Source organism: Rhamphochromis longiceps, linkage group LG1 (assembly GCF_057381845.1).
Source record: "Rhamphochromis longiceps isolate RC_006_pf linkage group LG1, R_longiceps_female_GT1.1, whole genome shotgun sequence".
In the NCBI taxonomy this organism is placed as follows: domain Eukaryota; kingdom Metazoa; phylum Chordata; class Actinopteri; order Cichliformes; family Cichlidae; genus Rhamphochromis; species Rhamphochromis longiceps.
Genome location: NC_140557.1, coordinates 34,252,305 through 34,271,523, shown reverse-complemented (window position 1 = coordinate 34,271,523; position 19,219 = coordinate 34,252,305). Strand labels below are relative to the sequence as shown.

General features: G+C 43.8%; 1 protein-coding gene across 8 annotated transcripts; it reads left to right on the top strand.

Moving 5' to 3' along the window:
* The first annotated feature begins 966 nt into the window (after positions 1-966).
* Positions 967-7,269, top strand: LOC146679072 (uncharacterized). Of its 8 annotated transcripts, none has more exons than XR_014911830.1 (5): positions 967-1,176; positions 1,269-1,332; positions 4,149-4,256; positions 5,797-5,986; positions 6,818-7,269. XR_014911830.1 is itself a non-coding variant. In XM_085407717.1 (5 exons), the coding sequence occupies exons 1-2, from the start codon at positions 2,517-2,519 to the stop codon at positions 4,184-4,186; spliced, it is 1,077 nt and encodes a 358-aa protein (XP_085263843.1). In that variant the 5' UTR covers positions 2,111-2,516; the 3' UTR covers positions 4,187-4,256; positions 5,797-5,986; positions 6,818-7,070; positions 7,163-7,269. The 8 variants fall into 8 exon arrangements, 4 of the variants coding, with proteins under 4 accessions (XP_085263843.1, XP_085263834.1, XP_085263851.1 ...); XM_085407717.1 differs by lacking the exons at positions 967-1,176; positions 1,269-1,332 and adding an exon at positions 2,111-3,555 and having other exon boundaries at positions 6,818-7,070; positions 7,163-7,269; XR_014911832.1 differs by lacking the exon at positions 1,269-1,332 and having other exon boundaries at positions 967-1,132.
* The last annotated feature ends 11,950 nt before the right edge of the window (positions 7,270-19,219 follow it).

Below are 19,219 nucleotides of genomic sequence, written 5' to 3'. Positions count from 1 at the left end.
TCGCTGTGTTTGAAAAGTACATCCACCACACAGGCACAGTCATTTTGTACTATTTAGCGTACTTAATATTGTCACTGGAAAAACAATGGCGAGTCATTCCACCAGTCATATGCCATTGTATATGCATTTGCACAATCGCAGTACAATAAATAAATAAATCATCAGAAAGAAGGCCGCACAATGCGCTATACAGCATCTGAGTGAATTGCGTGTATCGGCTTTCGCCATGTTTCCCTCCGTCAGAGCAGTTCAATTCTTCTGTAAGGTCTGGCATCTCAAGCTGGAGAGCTCATTCTTATTGACAGTCAGAGCAGCTTCATTTGAGCACATCTCACTGCCAAGCTCAGCAGTTCAGCCCAGATGGCATCAAATATACTGCTTAAAGTCATCATTCACTTTAATGTTGTAGCTGCCTGGCTGGGGGAAGGCTCCTTCTCTCTGGCTTATTCTGGACACTAAAAAAGTTACCTGTGTTTCCCCACTGACTCACAACAAACTGCTCTGTATTCTCAACCAAGGCCGAAGGACAGGAACACTCACCTCCAAACCGAACAAAGAACAGTCGACTTTCTAGGAGGCAATTCTGTTACGGAGTATAGCATGGTGGGAAAGGACGGAGAGAAACACCCCCCCCCCCCCTAAGTTTTGTTGGTTTTGTTTTTGAGTTTGTTTTGGATTAATTGCATGTTTTTGTGTTTATTTACGGTTGTTGCACCTGTGTGGGAGGGGAGATTTTACTCTAGCCCAGCTGCCAGTGAGGCGGAGTTGAATACAGGGAGTGGCTGATTGGAGTTCCTCTTTATAAAGGGGAGAGGAAGCAGGAAGTGTGGTTGTTGTTTTTAGTAGGACCTCGGTGAAGCAGGAGAGCCCCGGAGATCCAGGACAAAGTGTGCGCATTTTTAATAGAAAGGATTTTTTTTTAGCCTGGCCTGGTTTTTGCTTTTAACGAAACGGAGGATGTGGAAAGGAGGACGTATTCCTATGGAGCTGTGAGAGGACGTGCTGGAAAAGAGAGGACGTGCTGGAAAAAAAGGGACGTGTTGGAAAAGAGGAAAACGAGCACTAGACTGGAGACCTCCTGCGCCCCGATAAGAAGAACTGGACCAGCTCGGGGAAGTTTAACTGCCGGGAGGTAATGTGGAGACCCAGCCTCGAACAAAGTTAAAGCCTGAAAAGGTGGGTGGCAAACCTGTTTTAGGGAGCTGCAGGATTGATACGTGTTGGTTGCGTGTTCGTGCAGTGACCCTCTCTCCCCTGTTTGTAACTAGGCGAAGAACTCGGACCGCGGTGGTCTTTGGGCTTTGGATCCCTGGCCGGGGTTGTCTTCAGCCGGTAGTTTGCCTAGAGGAAGAACAAATAAATTTTGTGTAACCCATTGCAGTGTGTGCGTGGTGGTTTGTTGCTGGTCCCTACTAGAATTCCTATTCTTTTTGCACGGAGGCTCTCTTAACAGACCTCCCGTAACATTTGGCGTTTGTCGACAGGATTTGTGACCAGTATACAAACCTACCTGCCTTAGACTGATTAATATGGCGGATGAGTTATCTGAAACCAGGAATATGGCGTCACAATGGCATATGACTGGTGAAATTTTGTGGGCTTAATACGAATTATGAAGATTGGGAGAGTCAAATTAGCGCAATGCTCCGTGCTCAAAAGTGGTCGATAGAACAGCAATGTGATTTTGTATTGAGTGCATTAGGAGGAGAATCACGACGTGAAATTCTTATTCTGGAACAAGCGGAGCGGGATACGCCAGATAAAATCTTTCTTCAGCTTAAAGAACTGTATGGGGACAAAACAGCCGTGGGTACCCTGCGTGCCATGTTTTATGAATGTAGACAAAGGACAGAAGAGCCTATTAGAAAGTTCACGTTACGCTTAAGGGAGTTGGGCCATCGCCTGCAGACAAAAGAGCCACAAGGGTTTCGGCGGGCTGACCTGCACCTGCGTGATCAGTTTGTCTTGGGTCTTAGGGAGGGTGAGATACAGCGTGATCTGCGGCGTTTATTAAGGCACGATCCTGACCTCTCATTTGAACAGGTGCGTAAAGAGGCTCTGCAATTGGAAGCGGATGCGCCGTATGGCGTACATGAGGACTTCGCTTGTGCTGTAGTAAGAGGGGATTTAAAGTGGCAGGATACTCTGAATTGGAGAGATAAGTTTAAAGTGGAGATCCTTGCAGAAATGAAGGAGCAAATTATGGATCTCAAAAATACTCTTCAGGAGGAGCTGAGGGAATTTGTCCGACCAGCACCAATGCCACGGACGTTTTCAGCTCCTAGAGGTGAGCGAGAAAGGTGGAACCTTAGTTCCCCTCAATATAGGGGAGGTGTTGAAGTGTCCGAGCCACCCCCGGTGACAAAGCAAACCCCACGGTTAGTGGAGCGACCACGGCACAAGTGGGATGAGCATGGGCAGCCTATTTGTAGTAGGTGTGGAGTTAGTGGACACATGGCAAGAGAGTGTCGGGGCACTTCATCTCAGATGGCTTTAAACGAGTAAATCCAGTCGCTATGGGCCAGGTGATTGGAAAGGATGATAGTGGTCCAACTCAGTTAAACCACCCTCAATTTTTAGGGGCATGCCGTCAAGTAGAAGTATTCATTGATGGTAAAGAAGTGACATTTTTGCTGGATACTGGGTCTAATGTAACATTAATGCCACAAGCCTGTTTTAGGAGATTGTTTGGTGAACAGGAGCCGGGGAAAGAGAGTGATCTTAATTGGCTAAAGCTGAAGGCCGCGAATGGATTGGCTATTCCTTACGTGGGCTATGTGTTAGCTGAAGTACAGGTGGGAGACATTACCCTGAAAGATATGGGAATTGTGACTTCAAAGGACGACCCCAATAATTCTAATGCATTACCTATATTAGGTATGAACATCATCGTTCCATGTTGGGATGTGTTTTTTTTGAAACCTCAGACGCAGACCCAGACCTGGCCTGTTGGCTCGACTGTAGACGCTCAACAAGCGTGGGCATCTGCTTTTCAGGACTGTCAAAGAATTCAGGCAGCTGTCCCCGTACCACAAGTAGGGACCCTGCGACCTGCTTACCGCCACCCGGTGAAGATCCCTGAGCACAGTGAGCAGGTGATTTGGGCTAGGGCCCCACAGACACTGAGGAAAGGACAATGTATCTTGGTGGAGCCATTGGAAGGGCCTAGTACAGTTGCCGTTGCTCGATCGCTAGGAACTGTCTATAGAGGCCGGGTCCCCATCAAAGTAAGGAATCTCAATCCTTTTCCTATTACGTTACGACGTTATGAGGCCCTGGCTACATTCTCCACGGAAAATGTCGACATTCAGGAACCTTTTGAAGTCACGTTTGAGCAAACCAGGCCAGGCATCGTTGAAGTGGGCGTATCCCAGGTGAGCTCGGAACCATCTGGTAAAGCTCCTCACATTGAAGTTATGACACAAGGGCGGTCGAATCTATCTATGGAGGAGCAGGAAAAGTTAAATGGTCTCTTGAGGAAGTGGGGCGATGTGTTTGCTGCCGACAAAGAGGATTATGGCCACACAGATGTAATTACGCACTCTATTCCGACAGGTATGGCACCTCCTATTAGAGAGCGGTATAGGCCAATCCCCCCTAAAATGTATCAGGAAGTGCGAGAATTGCTGAATAATATGATTCGATCAGGGGTGGTGCGAGAGAGTACAAGTCCCTGGGCAGCACCCATTGTCCTGGTAAGGAATAAGAATGGGGAATTGAGATTTTGTGTGGATTACCGCAAGTTGAATGCAGTGACACATAAAGACGCCCATCCATTACCTAGAATTGAAGAGACCTTGACGATGCTGACTAAATCAAAATACTACTCCACCCTTGATCTAGCAAGTGGGTATTGGCAAGTGAAAGTTTCTGAAGCTGACAGGGAAAAAACTGCATTTTGTACTCCTTTTGGCTTGTATGAGTTTGAAAGAATGCCTTTTGGATTGTGTAATGCTCCAGCAACATTTCAAAGGTTGATGCAGAGTTGTTTGGGAAGTCAAATCACAGAGTCCGCTTTTGTCTATCTGGATGATGTGATAGTATATTCACCGGATTTTGACAGCCACCTAGAACATCTGCAGGCAGTGTTTGCAAGATTGAAGAGCTATGGGCTGAAGTTGCGACCTGATAAATGTGTTCTTTTCCAGCAACAGGTGAAGTTCCTGGGTCACCTGGTGAACAGTGAGGGTGTGGCTCCGGACCCTGATAAGATTGCCGCTGTACAGAAGTGGCCGGCCCCGCAGACTATTCATCAGGTGCGTTCCTTCTTGGGCTTTGCCGGTTATTATCGGCGGTTCATTGCAGGGTTTGCGGGTGTTGCTAGGCCTCTTAACTCGCTGCTAGTGGGAGTACCGAAGAATAAAAAACAGAATATCCCCATAAATTGGGATGAGGATTGTCAGCAGTCCTTTGATCTTCTGAAGCAGAAATTGCTCGAGGCTCCTATTTTAGCTTTTGCTGATTTCAGATTACCCTTCCGGCTTTATACGGATGCCAGTAAAGTGGGCCTTGGTGCAGTACTGTCTCAAGTACAAGATGGGAAGGAATGTGTGATAGCCTATGCTAGCAGAAGCTTAGCACCCGCCGAAAGGGATGATGCAAACTATAGCTCCTTTAAACTGGACCTGCTCGCTTTGAAGTGGGCGGTGACTGAGAAATTTAAAGATTATCTATGGGGGTCTCTGTTCACAGTTTATACTGATAATAATCCATTGGTCCATTTATCGACTGCAAAAGTGGGCGCAGTGGAACAACGGTGGGTAGCCCAGCTCGCAAATTATCAATTTGATATTAAGTATCGGCCTGGCCAGGAAAATGTGAATGCTGATGTTCTGTCTAGAATGCCATTGCAGGTGCAACCCCAGGATTTGGTGCCTCCACAGAGGGTGGACGAAAAAGCATGGGTTCAGGCTGTGAACATCGATTGGGATCCAGGATGCTGGCAAGGCTTACAAGAGCAGGACCCCACGCTGCATAGAGTGAGATACTACATGGCCCGAGGAAAGATGCCATCTGGGGAGGAAAGACTCCAGGAGCCTACTGCAGTCTTAAACTACATGAAACAATGGTCACGGCTGGAGTTGTTGGAGGGTGTTCTGGTCCGCAGGGGGGTGGATTCCAACACCTGTGAGGCGTACTACCAAATCCTTGTTCCTTTGGAGGAACAGCAACCAACATGGAAGGCTTTCCATGAAAGGAATGGTCATTTGGGGGTGGCAAAGACACTTTCGATGCTGCGCCGTAGTTTTTATTGGCTTCAAATGGAGAAGAGAGTGCGGGACTGGACAACATCCTGTGAACGGTGTGTACGTCATAAAGGTCGTGGTGACGGTCAGGCCCCACTTAGTCCTGTTCTTACACACGCACCTCTCCAAACCGTGGCAGTTGATTTCCTGACATTAGGTAGACCGGCAGACTCATACCAGTACATTTTGGTCGCCACTGATTTGTTTACAAAGTATGCTTGGGCAATACCTACCAGGGACCAGACCGCTGCAACTACAGCGAAGATGTTGTTGAAACATATTATTCAGCCAATTGGATGCCCAGAACAACTGCACTCGGATCAAGGTGCTAATTTCGAGTCCGCCCTCATAAAGGAGCTCTGTCAGTATTATAATTGTCGGAAAAGTCGAACTACTGCCTATCATCCTCAGGGAAATGGGGCCTGTGAACGTTTCAATCAGACATTAATAAATATGCTGTCCACCCTAGAGGAAGAGAGGCGGACTCGGTGGGTACAATGTTTGCCCGAACTGCTCCAGGCTTATAATAACTCTGTCCATGCGTCTATAGGTTACACCCCCCATTACCTGATGTTTGGGTGGAATGCTCGTCTGCCAGGCGAGCTGTTTATGGGGACGAAGAGACCCATGGAGTCAACCACGACGCAGGAGTGGGTGAGGAGACATCATGAGCGCTTGAGGCTGGCATACCAGATGGTGGAAAAGAGCAGCCAGAAGGCTGCAGGCCGGATGAAGGACAGGTATGATGTTGGGGCTAGGGCAGCACCATTGCTCCCGGGGGAAAGGGTTCTAGTCCATACGACAAGAAGGGACGGACAGGGTAAACTGGCAGCACACTGGGAGGAAGAGATCCAAATTGTAGTTGGCCAGCCAAACCCTATGAACCCAGTCTACAGGGTTCGGCCAGAAGGTAAAGATGGGCCTGTTAGAGTGGTCCATCGTAATCGCCTGCGCATATGTACTTTCTTGCCTTCCGTCAATGATAAAACAGGAGGTGGCGCCTTAGAACCAGGAACGGCAGCTGCGCATGATATAGCGACAGCCTCAGACCAGTGGTTACTTCTATGGAGTATGGCACAGCAGATGCCAGGGCCAGGTCACTATCCGTCCTCCAACAAGTCCGCCCCTGCAACTCAGGAGGGTTTAAGGAGATCTGCCCGTGAAAATCTCGGGAAGCCCCCACCTCGATATACTTAGTAGAGTGCCCGAGGACGGGCTAGGAAAAAGTTGGGGTGGGTGTTACGGAGTATAGCATGGTGGGAAAGGACGGAGAGGAAACCCCCCCCCTAAGTTTTGTTGGTTTTGTTTTTGAGTTTGTTTTGGATTAATTGCATGTTTTTGTGTTTATTTACGGTTGTTGCACCTGTGTGGGAGGGGAGATTTTACTCTAGCCCAGCTGCCAGTGAGGCGGAGTTGAATACAGGGAGCGGCTGATTGGAGTTCCTCTTTATAAAGGGGAGAGGAAGCAGGAAGTGTGGTTGTTGTTTTTAGTAGGACCTCGGTGAAGCAGGAGAGCCCCGGAGATCCAGGACAAAGTGTGCGCATTTTTAATAGAAAGGATTTTTTTTTAGCCTGGCCTGGTTTTTGCTTTTAACGAAACGGAGGACGTGGAAAGGAGGACGTATTCCTATGGAGCTGTGAGAGGACGTGCTGGAAAAGAGAGGACGTGCTGGAAAAAAAGGGACGTGTTGGAAAAGAGGAAAACGAGCACTAGACTGGAGACCTCCTGCGCCCCGATAAGAAGAACTGGACCAGCTCGGGGAAGTTTAACTGCCGGGAGGTAATGTGGAGACCCAGCCTCGAACAAAGTTAAAGCCTGAAAAGGTGGGTGGCAAACCTGTTTTAGGGAGCTGCAGGATTGATACGTGTTGGTTGCGTGTTCGTGCAGTGACCCTCTCTCCCCTGTTTGTAACTAGGCGAAGAACTCGGACCGCGGTGGTCTTTGGGCTTTGGATCCCTGGCCGGGGTTGTCTTCAGCCGGTAGTTTGCCTAGAGGAAGAACAAATAAATTTTGTGTAACCCATTGCAGTGTGTGCGTGGTGGTTTGTTGCTGGTCCCTACTAGAATTCCTATTCTTTTTGCACGGAGGCTCTCTTAACAGACCTCCCGTAACAATTCTGCATGTTTGCCCGATATATGGTCAGCAGAAATAACCAGTTGCCCACTGAAAGCTGTCGTGCCCCCTTTGGAGATACACAATGGTTGTTGTTTTTTTTTAGAGAAAGGTCTTCCCAACTTTTTGTCTTGTTCAAATACAGTACTTAGTCCATCTTTATTCTCTAGTAGTTAAAGACTTCAGCTTGTATGAAAAAAGAAAAAAAATCCACAACCTTGGATCTAATTCTTAGAAAAACACTTTTCCATTCTTTCAAAATACTTCAGCTTGTTTTGACCTTGAACTTCATGGCAGCTCTTTTGTTCACGGAAAAATGTGGCGTGCACTTTCTTACAATGCCTTGTAAGACGCACTGCAGCCTCATGAAGGTGTGATATTAGCAGCGTGTGTGACTCAGAGAGATAATCCTCTCTCTGAAGTGATGATTCATCTGGATGTGGGGGGCTTAAAGAAAGAGGGGGAGAGAGAGAGAGAGTGCTGGAGTGTCCCCGCAGGGTTTAAAAAGAAGATGTAGGAAAAGAGACCAAACACACCTGCAGTTTGACTTCACTTCCTTCTAATCACTCAGCGTCTGCACCTGGAAACTCAGAATGAAAGAACGCAATTGAACCAAGAGATTGAAAACTAAAATGAAATCCTTTGTGTAATATGCATTTCACACTGGCAAATTTTAGGAATCTCAATATCCTTGCCTGTTTTTCACCTGGCCTCTTCGACAGCTCTGTGATCGCTACGTCATGAAAACTCGTAAGGCTGACCAGCTCTTGCCTATCCCAGACTGAGAGCTATCTTCCCAAACAAATCCATTTTTAAACAGAAGAAAAAAGATATATAATGTATTTAAATGGATATTGTGGCTGGTAATTTCAGCCTGCCTCTTTAAATTATCACTGCAGTGGGCAAATCTATTTTAATTCCCCGTGTCTATGACCTTCCCTCCATAAGATCTCCAATCCAATTTACTTAAAAGCTCTAAAGAAACAGACAATACAGTGGTCCAATGAAAATGCTAAGGTGGGTCACCTGCATTATCGGACTGTGATTATAATAATTTAGAGTATATATCATGTCTGAGGGTGGATTCCAAAAAGATTAATACCCTCTAATTACAAGTAGTGAAAGTAATGAAACCATCACCTGGCTTTATAGTTCATTCAGCTCCATAGAGTACTGCAGGCTCTTTCAGTTTATTGTTTATATTGTTATTTACTGCTTTGGTTTACCTAGTTCCAGTTCCAGCATAATTACCCACTCAAACCTAAGGCAAAACAGCAACATAAGCAACTAGCTAGTGAGTAAAGAGGAGCGTTAACTGAAATTAGAAGAAAACTGCTCTGAAAATAAGACAAAATGTTAAATACAACCATTTCATATTAATGATGATTTGGTTTAGTATTTGAGGGATGTGGTAGTGACGGGATGTCAAACTCAGTTTACATACAACGGGCTACATGCAACGCACTTTGGTCTATGAGCAGGCCGGATCAGTAAAAATCCAATTTCTGTCAATGTGAAGAAGTTTATCTGCACATTTAATCCCTGCAATAGATCAGTGGGAGAAACCAAGTGCAATTTCAACAGAATGTGGCGTCTCAGTTTTACTACATAAGAAAGAAACTGTGTTTTATTTAATGAGCATGACTCTTTGGGCTTAAATTATATTAAAAAAACACCCCTGTGTTAAGATAAGATAAGATAAGATAACCTTTATTAGTCCCACACGTGGGAAATTTGTTTTGTCACAGCAGGAAGTGGACAGTGCAAAAGTTATGACGCAAAAATTAGAATACAATAAGAATAAATACAGTACACAACTGTACAGAATAGAATAAAATAATATACTATATACAGTAGAATAAAATAGAATAAAAATATACAATAAGATAAAAATAGAATACGAATGCTATATACAACTGAGTAAAGATACAACGATGCCAGAAAAGATTATTGCACTTAGTGTTATTGCACATGTGTGGATGTGTGTGTTTGTTCAGTTAAAGTCTTTGTTGTGGAGTCTGACAGCAGTGGGGAGGAAAGACCTGCGAAATCTCTCCGTCCCACACCGTGGGTGCCGCAGTCTCCCACTGAAGGAGCTGCTCAGTGCTGTCACAGTCTGCTGCATGGGGTGGGAGACGTTATCAGCCATATTACCTTGGGTGATAGAAATAATGGCATGTTTACAGGTTCATTACCTTCTGTTGGCTTCTCCCTCACTTGCAAGAGATCATCACAGCTAATCAGTGTGTATATTCTAATCTGGACGATTCTTACTCGGTTGCCCTTCCTGAACACTCCCAGGGATTCACGTCTCCTCCTGGTCTCAAACTGGCTATCTTTTGCATGGACACAGAATGGAATAGAGCCCTGTGTTTACAGCTTCAGTGAGGCCCACAAATGAAGATTGTCACTCGTCATTTTTTGTTCAGACAATAAACTAACCTTGCTATAGGAGGCCAGTATTGTCAGGTGATGTAATGAATCTGTGATTAATTGTCAGTATAAGAGGTAGTCAGTGTTACACTATTATATCTCCACCACAGAGGTTATGATTTTGGTAACATTTGCAAGCATGTGTGTCATTCTGTCCGTAAACACGACAGTCTGTAGAATGAATTCTGATAAAAACTTTGTAATGGTGTATGGACTCATGTTAACGATCCATTAAAGTTTGGCTTACATCCACAAACGTCTTCAAGGTCAGCTCAAAGATGTATTGGACCAAAATTGACAGCAGGCCTTAGACCTTGATTCTCACACCTGTGTATGTATTGTCAACATGTAGAAAGATGTGTAAAGATTTCAAGTATCATGTCACATCTGACCTCTGACCTCTCCTTCAAGGTCAATACATTGATCTAAAAGTCAAAGTGATAATATTTCTATACAGAGCTATTTAAAACCATGCTTCTTACTGCCATTGTTTGTACTGAAAACAACAATATATGGGGATTCTAAATATCGCATTACTTTAGACCTCTGACCTCTTCTTCAAGGTCAAATAGGGTCAAACCTTCCTCTTATCTTTAAAAATATAATGAAAATTTGGCTGTCTTTGTTTGTATTGGGAGCATTTAGGCAATGGTACCTGTATATAGGCAGCACGGTGGTTAGCACTGTTGCCGCACAGCAAGAAGGTTTGCATGGAGTTTGCATGTTCTCCCCGTGTTTGCGTAGGTTCCCTCCGGGTACTCTGGCGTCCTCCCACCGTCCAAAGACATGCAGTTTGTGGGGATCGGTTAATTGATTGATTAATCCAAATTGCCCATAGGTGTGAATGCGGGAGTGAATGTGAGCGCGAATGGTTGTCTGTCCCTGTGTGTTGGCCCTGCGACAGACTGCCGACCTGTCCAGGGTGTACCCCGCCTCTCCCCCTATGACAGCCGCAACCCTGAAAAGGATAATCGGAAATGAATGGATGGATGGGTACCTATATATGGTGATTCTAAATGTATGAGTGCTTCTTGGTTAAATGGTAAATAGTCTCATTCACCTGATCACACAGCGCCTTTATCTATGCGTACGTGCATTCTAACATTTCAAAGTCAAAGTCAAAGTCAAAGTCAACTTTATTTGTCGATTCTGCCACATGTACAGGACATACAGAGAATAGAAATTGCGTTACTCTCAATCCCTAGATAGATAGCAAATGAACATTTAAATATATTTAAATATAAAAGTGATTAAAAATGCAAGTAAAATAATTAAAAAGTAAAAATTTAAATAAATAAAATTTTACATATAACAAGAAAGCTATACAATATACAATATAATGGGTAAGTGACATTGAGTGTAAACCAGGCAGAGTAGTGCAAATAGGCAAATAGTGCAAATGGAGATTTAGTAATGTACGGTAAGAGAAAGTGTAACAACAAAGTCTTATGAGGTAATGGCAGTCCAATGCTCCACAAAGTGACTGGTAACTGGTGCAGGCCAGTGAGTGAGTCAGAGAGTGTGTGTGTTTGTGTGTGTGTGACAGAGTTCAGTGAGACCTACATTCAACCTACATTCAAACTCAGTATCTTGCTCAAAGATAATTCAGCACATAGTCCAGAGGAATCAGTGATCGACCCACCAACCTTCTGATGAGTAGATGAATCAGAGTCATAGCGCTTTCTCTGAACCTTTCCCATAACCTTGCCTCACTCTATAGAGGCTCTCTGATGCATACCGTGCAGCTCAAGAGACCGATGACTGAATGATATACATCTAACTGAGCCACCTTCATTGGTGGGTTTTTTTTTCGTGATACAGTTCTGTTGCACATTGCCAAGAGGGGAATTTAATGTGTTTTTATTGTAAATAAACTGTGGACAGTACACATAGGTGACAAACTAAAAGGAAAGCCTGAACCTGCAGTGAGTGAATCTGATGACTCTGTTACGCTGTGAGGAGCATTTCACTAACATGATTATGGTCCACTTGGCCTGTAGAGTGAAGGGTCATTTTAAATCAACACAAGTTCTTCGGAGTCACCGTTATCACATAATAATAGATTTCAGTCCCAGTGACACTGCCTGCATCCATGGGGCAAAAAGGAAACCGTGAAACTCATATGAAACCTGCCACAGTGGCCTGATCTCAACACAGTTGAACACCTATGTAAGATTTTAACTGTTTCAGAGAGCGCATTGTCACCATTATCAAAACACCAAAGTGGTAACATCTTTTGAAGTACCAACACACTTTCACAGTAAAGCAGAGTTCGTTAGCCCACAACCTTGATCCTGACTGCAAAGTCTTTGTTTGAGTCAGACGTGCCTGGCTGGATGTTTCCCAGGTCACCAGCATGGCATGAATGTGCAACCAGACTGAGCTGAGGGCTCCCGCCGCTGCTGTTTGTGCCGGGGACTGACCTTGAGAAACCAAGGACATGAAAAAGCTTAGGACACAGAGCAGGGAGTCAAAGAAGTAAAAAATACCAAGAGACTATGTTAGGATATCAGGTAGGCAGCAGCACAGCAGGACTGTGGTGCTGTGTAACAATAGGTAGTGCAGCGATCTGACCACATGATGCAGTGTGTGTGTGTGTGTGTGTGTGTGTGTGTGTGTGTGTGTGTGTGTGTGTGTGTGTGTGTGTATGCGTGAATGATTGGCGGAAAAGGTAAGATGGTGCAGGTAGTTGAATAAGTCAGTGAGGGTCAGATTCCCCTGTATAACTTTTCATCCCTTTTCACTGTGAAAGCCTCATTCACAGTCACACAGTTAAATTAAATATTACATGCAAAAAATACAGCATTACACTAATACACACTGCAGGTTTCTTGCTTCATACCATAATCTCATTATCACATTTGAGAGATTTTTTTTTTTGCTGAAGTCACTGACCTATGAAAGTATACAATTCGTTTGGACACTGTTGTTGTGACACTGATTTAGACAAGTTGCTTAATAAATTGTTGCATTTCTTGTTAGCTTAAGCAAAAGAGAGAGCAAGGGAAGCTAGTTGAAGTAAAGTCACCAAACAATGGACCGACCCATCGGTTGTATTGACTTTAATTATAGCGTCTTTGATATAGCTTCATTGCTCTGGCATTTTGTTGTTGTTGAACTGTCTTTTTTTTAAAACAAATTACATTACACGTGGTCAAGGACACCTGCTGAGGTTCAAAACCAGCATCAAAATGGGGAGAAAGGGTGATTTCAGAGACTTTGAGTGTTGCACGGTTGTTTCCAGTGGCTCTGTAGCATAGTGGTTTACACATGTACCTCTTAAAGATCCCCAGCTCAATCTTAGGAAGAGGTACAAATCCTTCAGGATTGTGACAGGAATGGTATTCTGTGTAAAACTCTGACAAATCAATCATGCAGACTGACTGTGAATCACTCCTTGTGAGTAAGGGAGCAGCCAAATGGACTGGTTTGAGTATTTCAGAGATTGCTGATCTACTGGGATTTCCCCACTAAGCCATCCCCGGGGTTTTCAGAGAACGGTCTGAAAAAGAAAAACTGTCCAGTAAGTGTGCTCAACACATCAAACATCGAAGCAGACGGGCTAATGTGGCAAAAGACTACCCCTGCCCAACAAATGGACTTAACCAGATGCCACTTCTGTCACCTAAGAACTGAGTCTACAATTTGCGTGGGCTCACCAAAATCAGACAATAAGAGACTGGAAAATTGTTTTCTGGTCTGATGTGTCTCCATTTCTCCTGTGACATTCAGACAGTAGGGTTGGGCTGGTGATGCTGTAATAGTGTGGGGAAAACTTAGGCCACTTAGTACTGACTCAGCATCATTTAAATGACAAAGCCTGCCTGAATATTGTTGCTGACCATGCCCATCCCTTTATAACCACAATGTGCTCATCTTCTGTTGCCTGCATGCCACACACTAAGTCACAAAGCTCCTGGTGTAACAGAAGATTCATATAATGTGCAGCAACTGTGTGTGTCTTTGTGTGTGTACATACAGCTGTACATATTATGTGTCTGCTAAACTGTTCCAGTGTGATTTGTTAAAATTCTGCTGTTTCCTTACATTCACAGCAGTAAACAATATTGGACTCATGCATGTTCAGAGATTTGGTGCTGTGCAGATCCACTTGCTTTTCTCCCAGTTACTCCTCTCTTGTTCTGTCTTGCCTTCCCTCCGCCTGGTCTGGTCTCACAGCGCGGCTCATAACAAGCTGCAGTCACAGTCTGCTCCCCATCTGGATTCAGAAGGCACCACTGAAGGAGGGTGGGGGCACAAGAAGGAGGAGAGGAGAGCAAAGCGAGAGGGGCAGAGGAAATTTGGGTCACGCTTGAAGCTATAATGATGGCATAATGCACCTGCACAATCTCTGCTGCGGCACCGAATAAATCATGGATGCAACACCCTTCACAGATAATAACTAATGACTCCTCTCGACACCCCAAGCCAGAGCACAATATGAATCCACGCCCAACAAGTTAGACAAATGAATCTGACATGTGACACTGAATATCCACAACCACACGCTTTCACACGCCCTCACCTCTCAAACTGCAGCCAATGACATTTCTCAACTACCTCCCAGGCACCCAAACAAAGATTGATCAGAGCAAAACGTATCAAGGAGGAGATTACGGGACCCTGAGTTTCCATTACTGGCCCCTTAATCCTGTTATAAGGATATGCTCTTAATGGGCATGAGCTGTGAGAAATCCGTGCGTTGTGTGTGAAGGAGAGGTCATCCATCACGGACAGACCTCTGAGCGGGAAAGGGGACAGCCGGGAAGGTTAATGTCAGCCCGGATCTGACTGAAGCTTACATCTATACAACATTCAAATCTCCAGCGACGTCGCTGAGCGGTTTCACTGACTGCTTCTCCTCCTTATGTGGATTTCTGTGATAGATACAGGTATAACCAAAAACTGTTGCCATCTTTACCTCACCGCAACAATCCATTGTTCTTCCTACAAATGAGCTGAATTTAAAAAACCCTTTATTTTCAATCATGCAGAGTAAACCATTGATGCTGTAAAACAAGAGAAATTCTATCGCCTTTAGATAAATAGTGAAAGCAGCTTGTTGTGTGTGCTACGCTGAACATGAGCAAGGGAATCAGAATAGAAAAAAACACTTGGCAAGTGTGGTGAAGATAAAGAGCATAAGGGCATCTCCATCTCCTTATGTTCCTGTTACCTAACATTGTTAGGTCATTTCCTGTAGGTTACTGGAGGATCTTCACCACTTTACTTGGAGTAAAGCAATCTCACCCCAGACTGAATCAGGGGTAGTCTGAATGGTAGAGGACTGCAAAGAAAATTTGAAATAGATACAAACTGAACTCCAAGATCAAGCTGTGCAGCATCATGAGCTGCGTTCTGAATCAAAGTCACTCAGTAACACCCAACTTTGAAAGTGAACAGTGCAAAAGAAGTTTACTACAATGCTTGGTGACAAGTCACAATGCTTCTGGGAAAATGTCTTTTATACAAATGAAACAAAACTTCAGCATTTCTGGTAAAGCGCATCAGATTTGCTCACAGAAGGGGAAAAATGCTTTTAAAAGAAAAAAACAAAGCACCTCTATGACGGAAACTCAGTTAATTTGTAGGGTTTCTTTGTGCATCTGACAAAGATTCCCTCTAATCTGTGCCAGACACAATAAAGTTTATCAAGGAAGTCTGGAGTGACACATAAAGGTCTGAGCTCTGTTCCTTATTGTTCCTTTAAACACACTTAGTAAACACTCACAGGATGTAAAAAAGCTTTACTCTAATGACTGCTGTTGGTTTGTAGAGATGTGTCTATAAATAAAATCCTACAAAGTCAGGTTACTGACAAAGTCAGCTCTGCTCAAGAAAGACAAGCCACAGTGAGCTAGGTCTCGAAGCTAGTAAAGGTTACAAATGCAATTTGTGGCTCTTTGGAAATCAATAAAAGAGTTGATGAATCCAACAGCAACACACCTACAGAAATCTCCTCAAACTGCCTAAATCTTTGTTCTTGTAGCCACCATAGGAAAAATTGAGAATAGTGTTACTGAAAGGACAGCATAAAGAAAATCATTGTGCTCCTACTTTTCTAGGTCCTGATCTTAACCCAGTTGAGATGCTGGGACATCACCTGACAAGTGCTGGTCATTCAAGACTCTCCCAGTAATATTGATCAATGAAACCATGTGAAACAGAGGAATGCTCCAAAAACGCTTTTCATTATTGTGCAAGACTCACGAGCAGCTGCATGAAACGCCAGATGGAGGTTAACGCTGCCAAGAACTTCCACTAAATTCAAGGTTAAACTTTCTTTTCTTTTTCACCATGCCACATGAGTGTTCGCTACAGTAACCCCGAGAGGTCAAATGCAAAACACCAGCAAAGAGAGAAATGCTGCAAAAACACACAAAACAAAAGGGAAACTGATTTTAAAAAAACAAAACAAAACAAAACAAAACAAAACAGAAGTTGAATAAATAGAAACAAATATAACATAAATAGTGAAAAAACAAAAGTGCAAGTGCTTTTAGGGAGTCAAAAATGTGACGGGAACCAAAACACTGCAAAGAACTGCAGTCAGCCACACAAAATCATAGGGTTCATCAGTGCTGTTAGGGACAAAAGGATGCAGGTAATGCGTGTTTTAATACTGTAGATCACTGACTCACTAAGTGTCGGACAGGGCCCCCTGGTGGGCCGTAAAGGTACTGAAGGTCAGCCACGGTCATGATAGAAATTCAGTTTGAAATTGCTCACAAGCAGGCACCACCGGCCCTACAAGCACTGACAGCAGCCCATTGGTTCATTTTCACAACTAGCACTGGATTGCCCAATCAAATCTCTTAACACAACTGGGCGCTGTCCTTTCGCTGCACGCTCGTGCAGCTGAAAAGTTTAGAAAGCAAAATAAAAATAGATAAATAACTGCGGCAAAATGTGTCAAATTAACCGACAAGTTAGCAGTCGGAGCTGCTGCTGCTGCACCGTGAACAGTTGTACCAGAAACAATTAATAACTACGCCTTGCTCCAGCTGTGCATATAAAAGCAGTCAAGGCAGGATTTGAAAACTCCTGATCTTAGTTCACTGGAACATCTATTAAAAAACAATACAAAATGACAACCATTAAACCTGAGAGAACTGGACCAGTTTGCTTGAGTGTGAACCAGATTAGCTTCGAAATCTCATTAAGAGGTACAGAAAGCATTGAGTGCTAGAAAATACTGTGTCCCAGTATTTCTTCACTTCTGGGTCGATTCCCACCTCTTGTGCCATTTAAGATACTTTCAGTCAGTTCCTTTCAATTTGGCTGCTCTCAAATTCAGAATTTCCTGGGAATACTCGAGTTTCCCAGGCTCCCTCAACTGCCCACTTGCTGTTACTGCTTCACATCTCTGGCCTAAAAACAGATAAGATAAAAACTTATCTGGAGCTGGCCATCTCAACAAACCGCTACCTGCATTTGATAGGTGTAGATTTTACAGATTTCTAAACTCCTTTGTCTCATCATCCTCTCTGCTGAGCTATGGACTAGTCAGTTTATAAACAGACATCCTTATACCTGTAAGAAATCTCAGCCGTGTGTCTTCTCCATGTCCGCCCTGCTGTTTTAATCTACCTGTTCACTTTGAGTGTGTATAAATTTGCCTCCATACTCTGTTTACACTACACATTTTTCAGTGCATCTATGCTGGAACACATTTGTTTAAAAAAAAGAAGAAGAAATCCTTTTCTGGCAGCAAACATGTAACTCCTCCAAACTCCCCCATCACCTGTCTGCCTTCACCACGGCACGTGATTCACAGAAAGTCATGTGTGCACAAGCTTTCTTTTAGCAGATCTCGCCATAAAACTACAACCGACACGACACGGTTCCCAGGCAGCGACATGCTGCAGTGTTTCTGAAAGCCTCTTTATGATCTCAGAGCATGCTCTCATGGTTTTAGTTTGCCAAAAGGCATAAGCTTTATGAAAATAAATGGCGTGTCTGTGAGCAGGAATCATGGCAGAACACAGCCTGCTAAATATCAGCCTATTTTAGTTGCATTTTCCTGAGGTGGTATAAACAAACACGCTATTCATTTGTGTGCTCCCTTGTGGTTTTTAGAGCAGCTACACCGGCACGGTGCTTAATACAAATCTGCTGCATGCTGCTTTTATTAAACCAGCAGAACTTGAGCTGAAGGCGTTAGCTGTTCCTAATTATTACTAACATTTTTTTTACCACTTTCCACTTAGGCTTTTGATGCTTCATATTCAGATAAAAAAGTATCCAGCCTGTGGTCTTGCCCTGTACATGTGGGTCCCAAAATAATATCCCGCTCTGTTTTTCAATTACCGAAAAGAATAAACTACCAATGTGGGAAGATAAAGAAAAAATGCAAAGCAATGACTCATCTGCACATGTCACACGTTTCTGTGAGTACAAAAAGAAGTTTCCAATTAAGTACATGTGCTGCATTCTTTTTTTGCGTGTCATTGTTGCTGAGCAGATACAAATAAAGCACACAGGAAAACATGCAACCACATTAGCATTTCAATCTGTTGCTGTCTGTATTATTTAGATATTTCCATGTATATGGAGAAATGCTCGAGGATATACACTTTACTAAGAACCTTCCAGGTATCTGAAAAACCACCTTATCAGAAGCCGCAGCGTTACACGAGGCAGCAGCATAGCTTAAGAATGGATTGGCTGCAAATTGAATTTTGAAACTGTTATCAAATACACTGAACAAGTGTGATACAGAGGGGTGGGGGGCCTGCTGGTGTGTTCAGGCTTTAATGGAAAATCTCCACCTTTGAATAACTGATAACGCAAACATGCTGTTGATGCAAACAGCAGTGTAATGAACTCTTAATTAACAAGTATTTTAGATTACACAACTCTTCAACGGCTACTTTACTGTCACTTACAGGGTCTCTGTGAAGGCTCCAGCTGAAAAATCCCTATTCATTTTACCATAGCAGGGTGGCTGTGGTTCAGGGGGTAGAGCAGGTCATCTACTAATCAGACGCATGGTGGTTTCATCCCTGGCTCCTCAGGTCTGCATCCCAAAGTGTCTGCATCCTTGGGCAAAATCCTGAAACTTGAGTTGCTCCCAATGCTTTTATCAGAGTGGGTGTGTTAGATAGAAAGCACTGAGACATTGAAAAAAAAGTGCTTTGCTGAATGAGACATGTCATATTAAGTACCTTGAGTGCTCAAGTACAGTAGAAAAGTGCTATGTAAGAAGCAGTCCAGTCCATTTACCATAGTGAGAAAGAGCTCCTCAAACCTGTGTAGACATGAATCAATGAAGCGCAAATTGAAATTTGATTTTGGACCAAAAAAACCCTGAATTTTCCAGGCAGGTGTCATTAAAACCACTGTAAAATATATCGGAACAATTTAATTGTGTTGATACAATCCTTAATGGCAATAATGAAAGCATGTTGTTGTTGATATGTCTGTT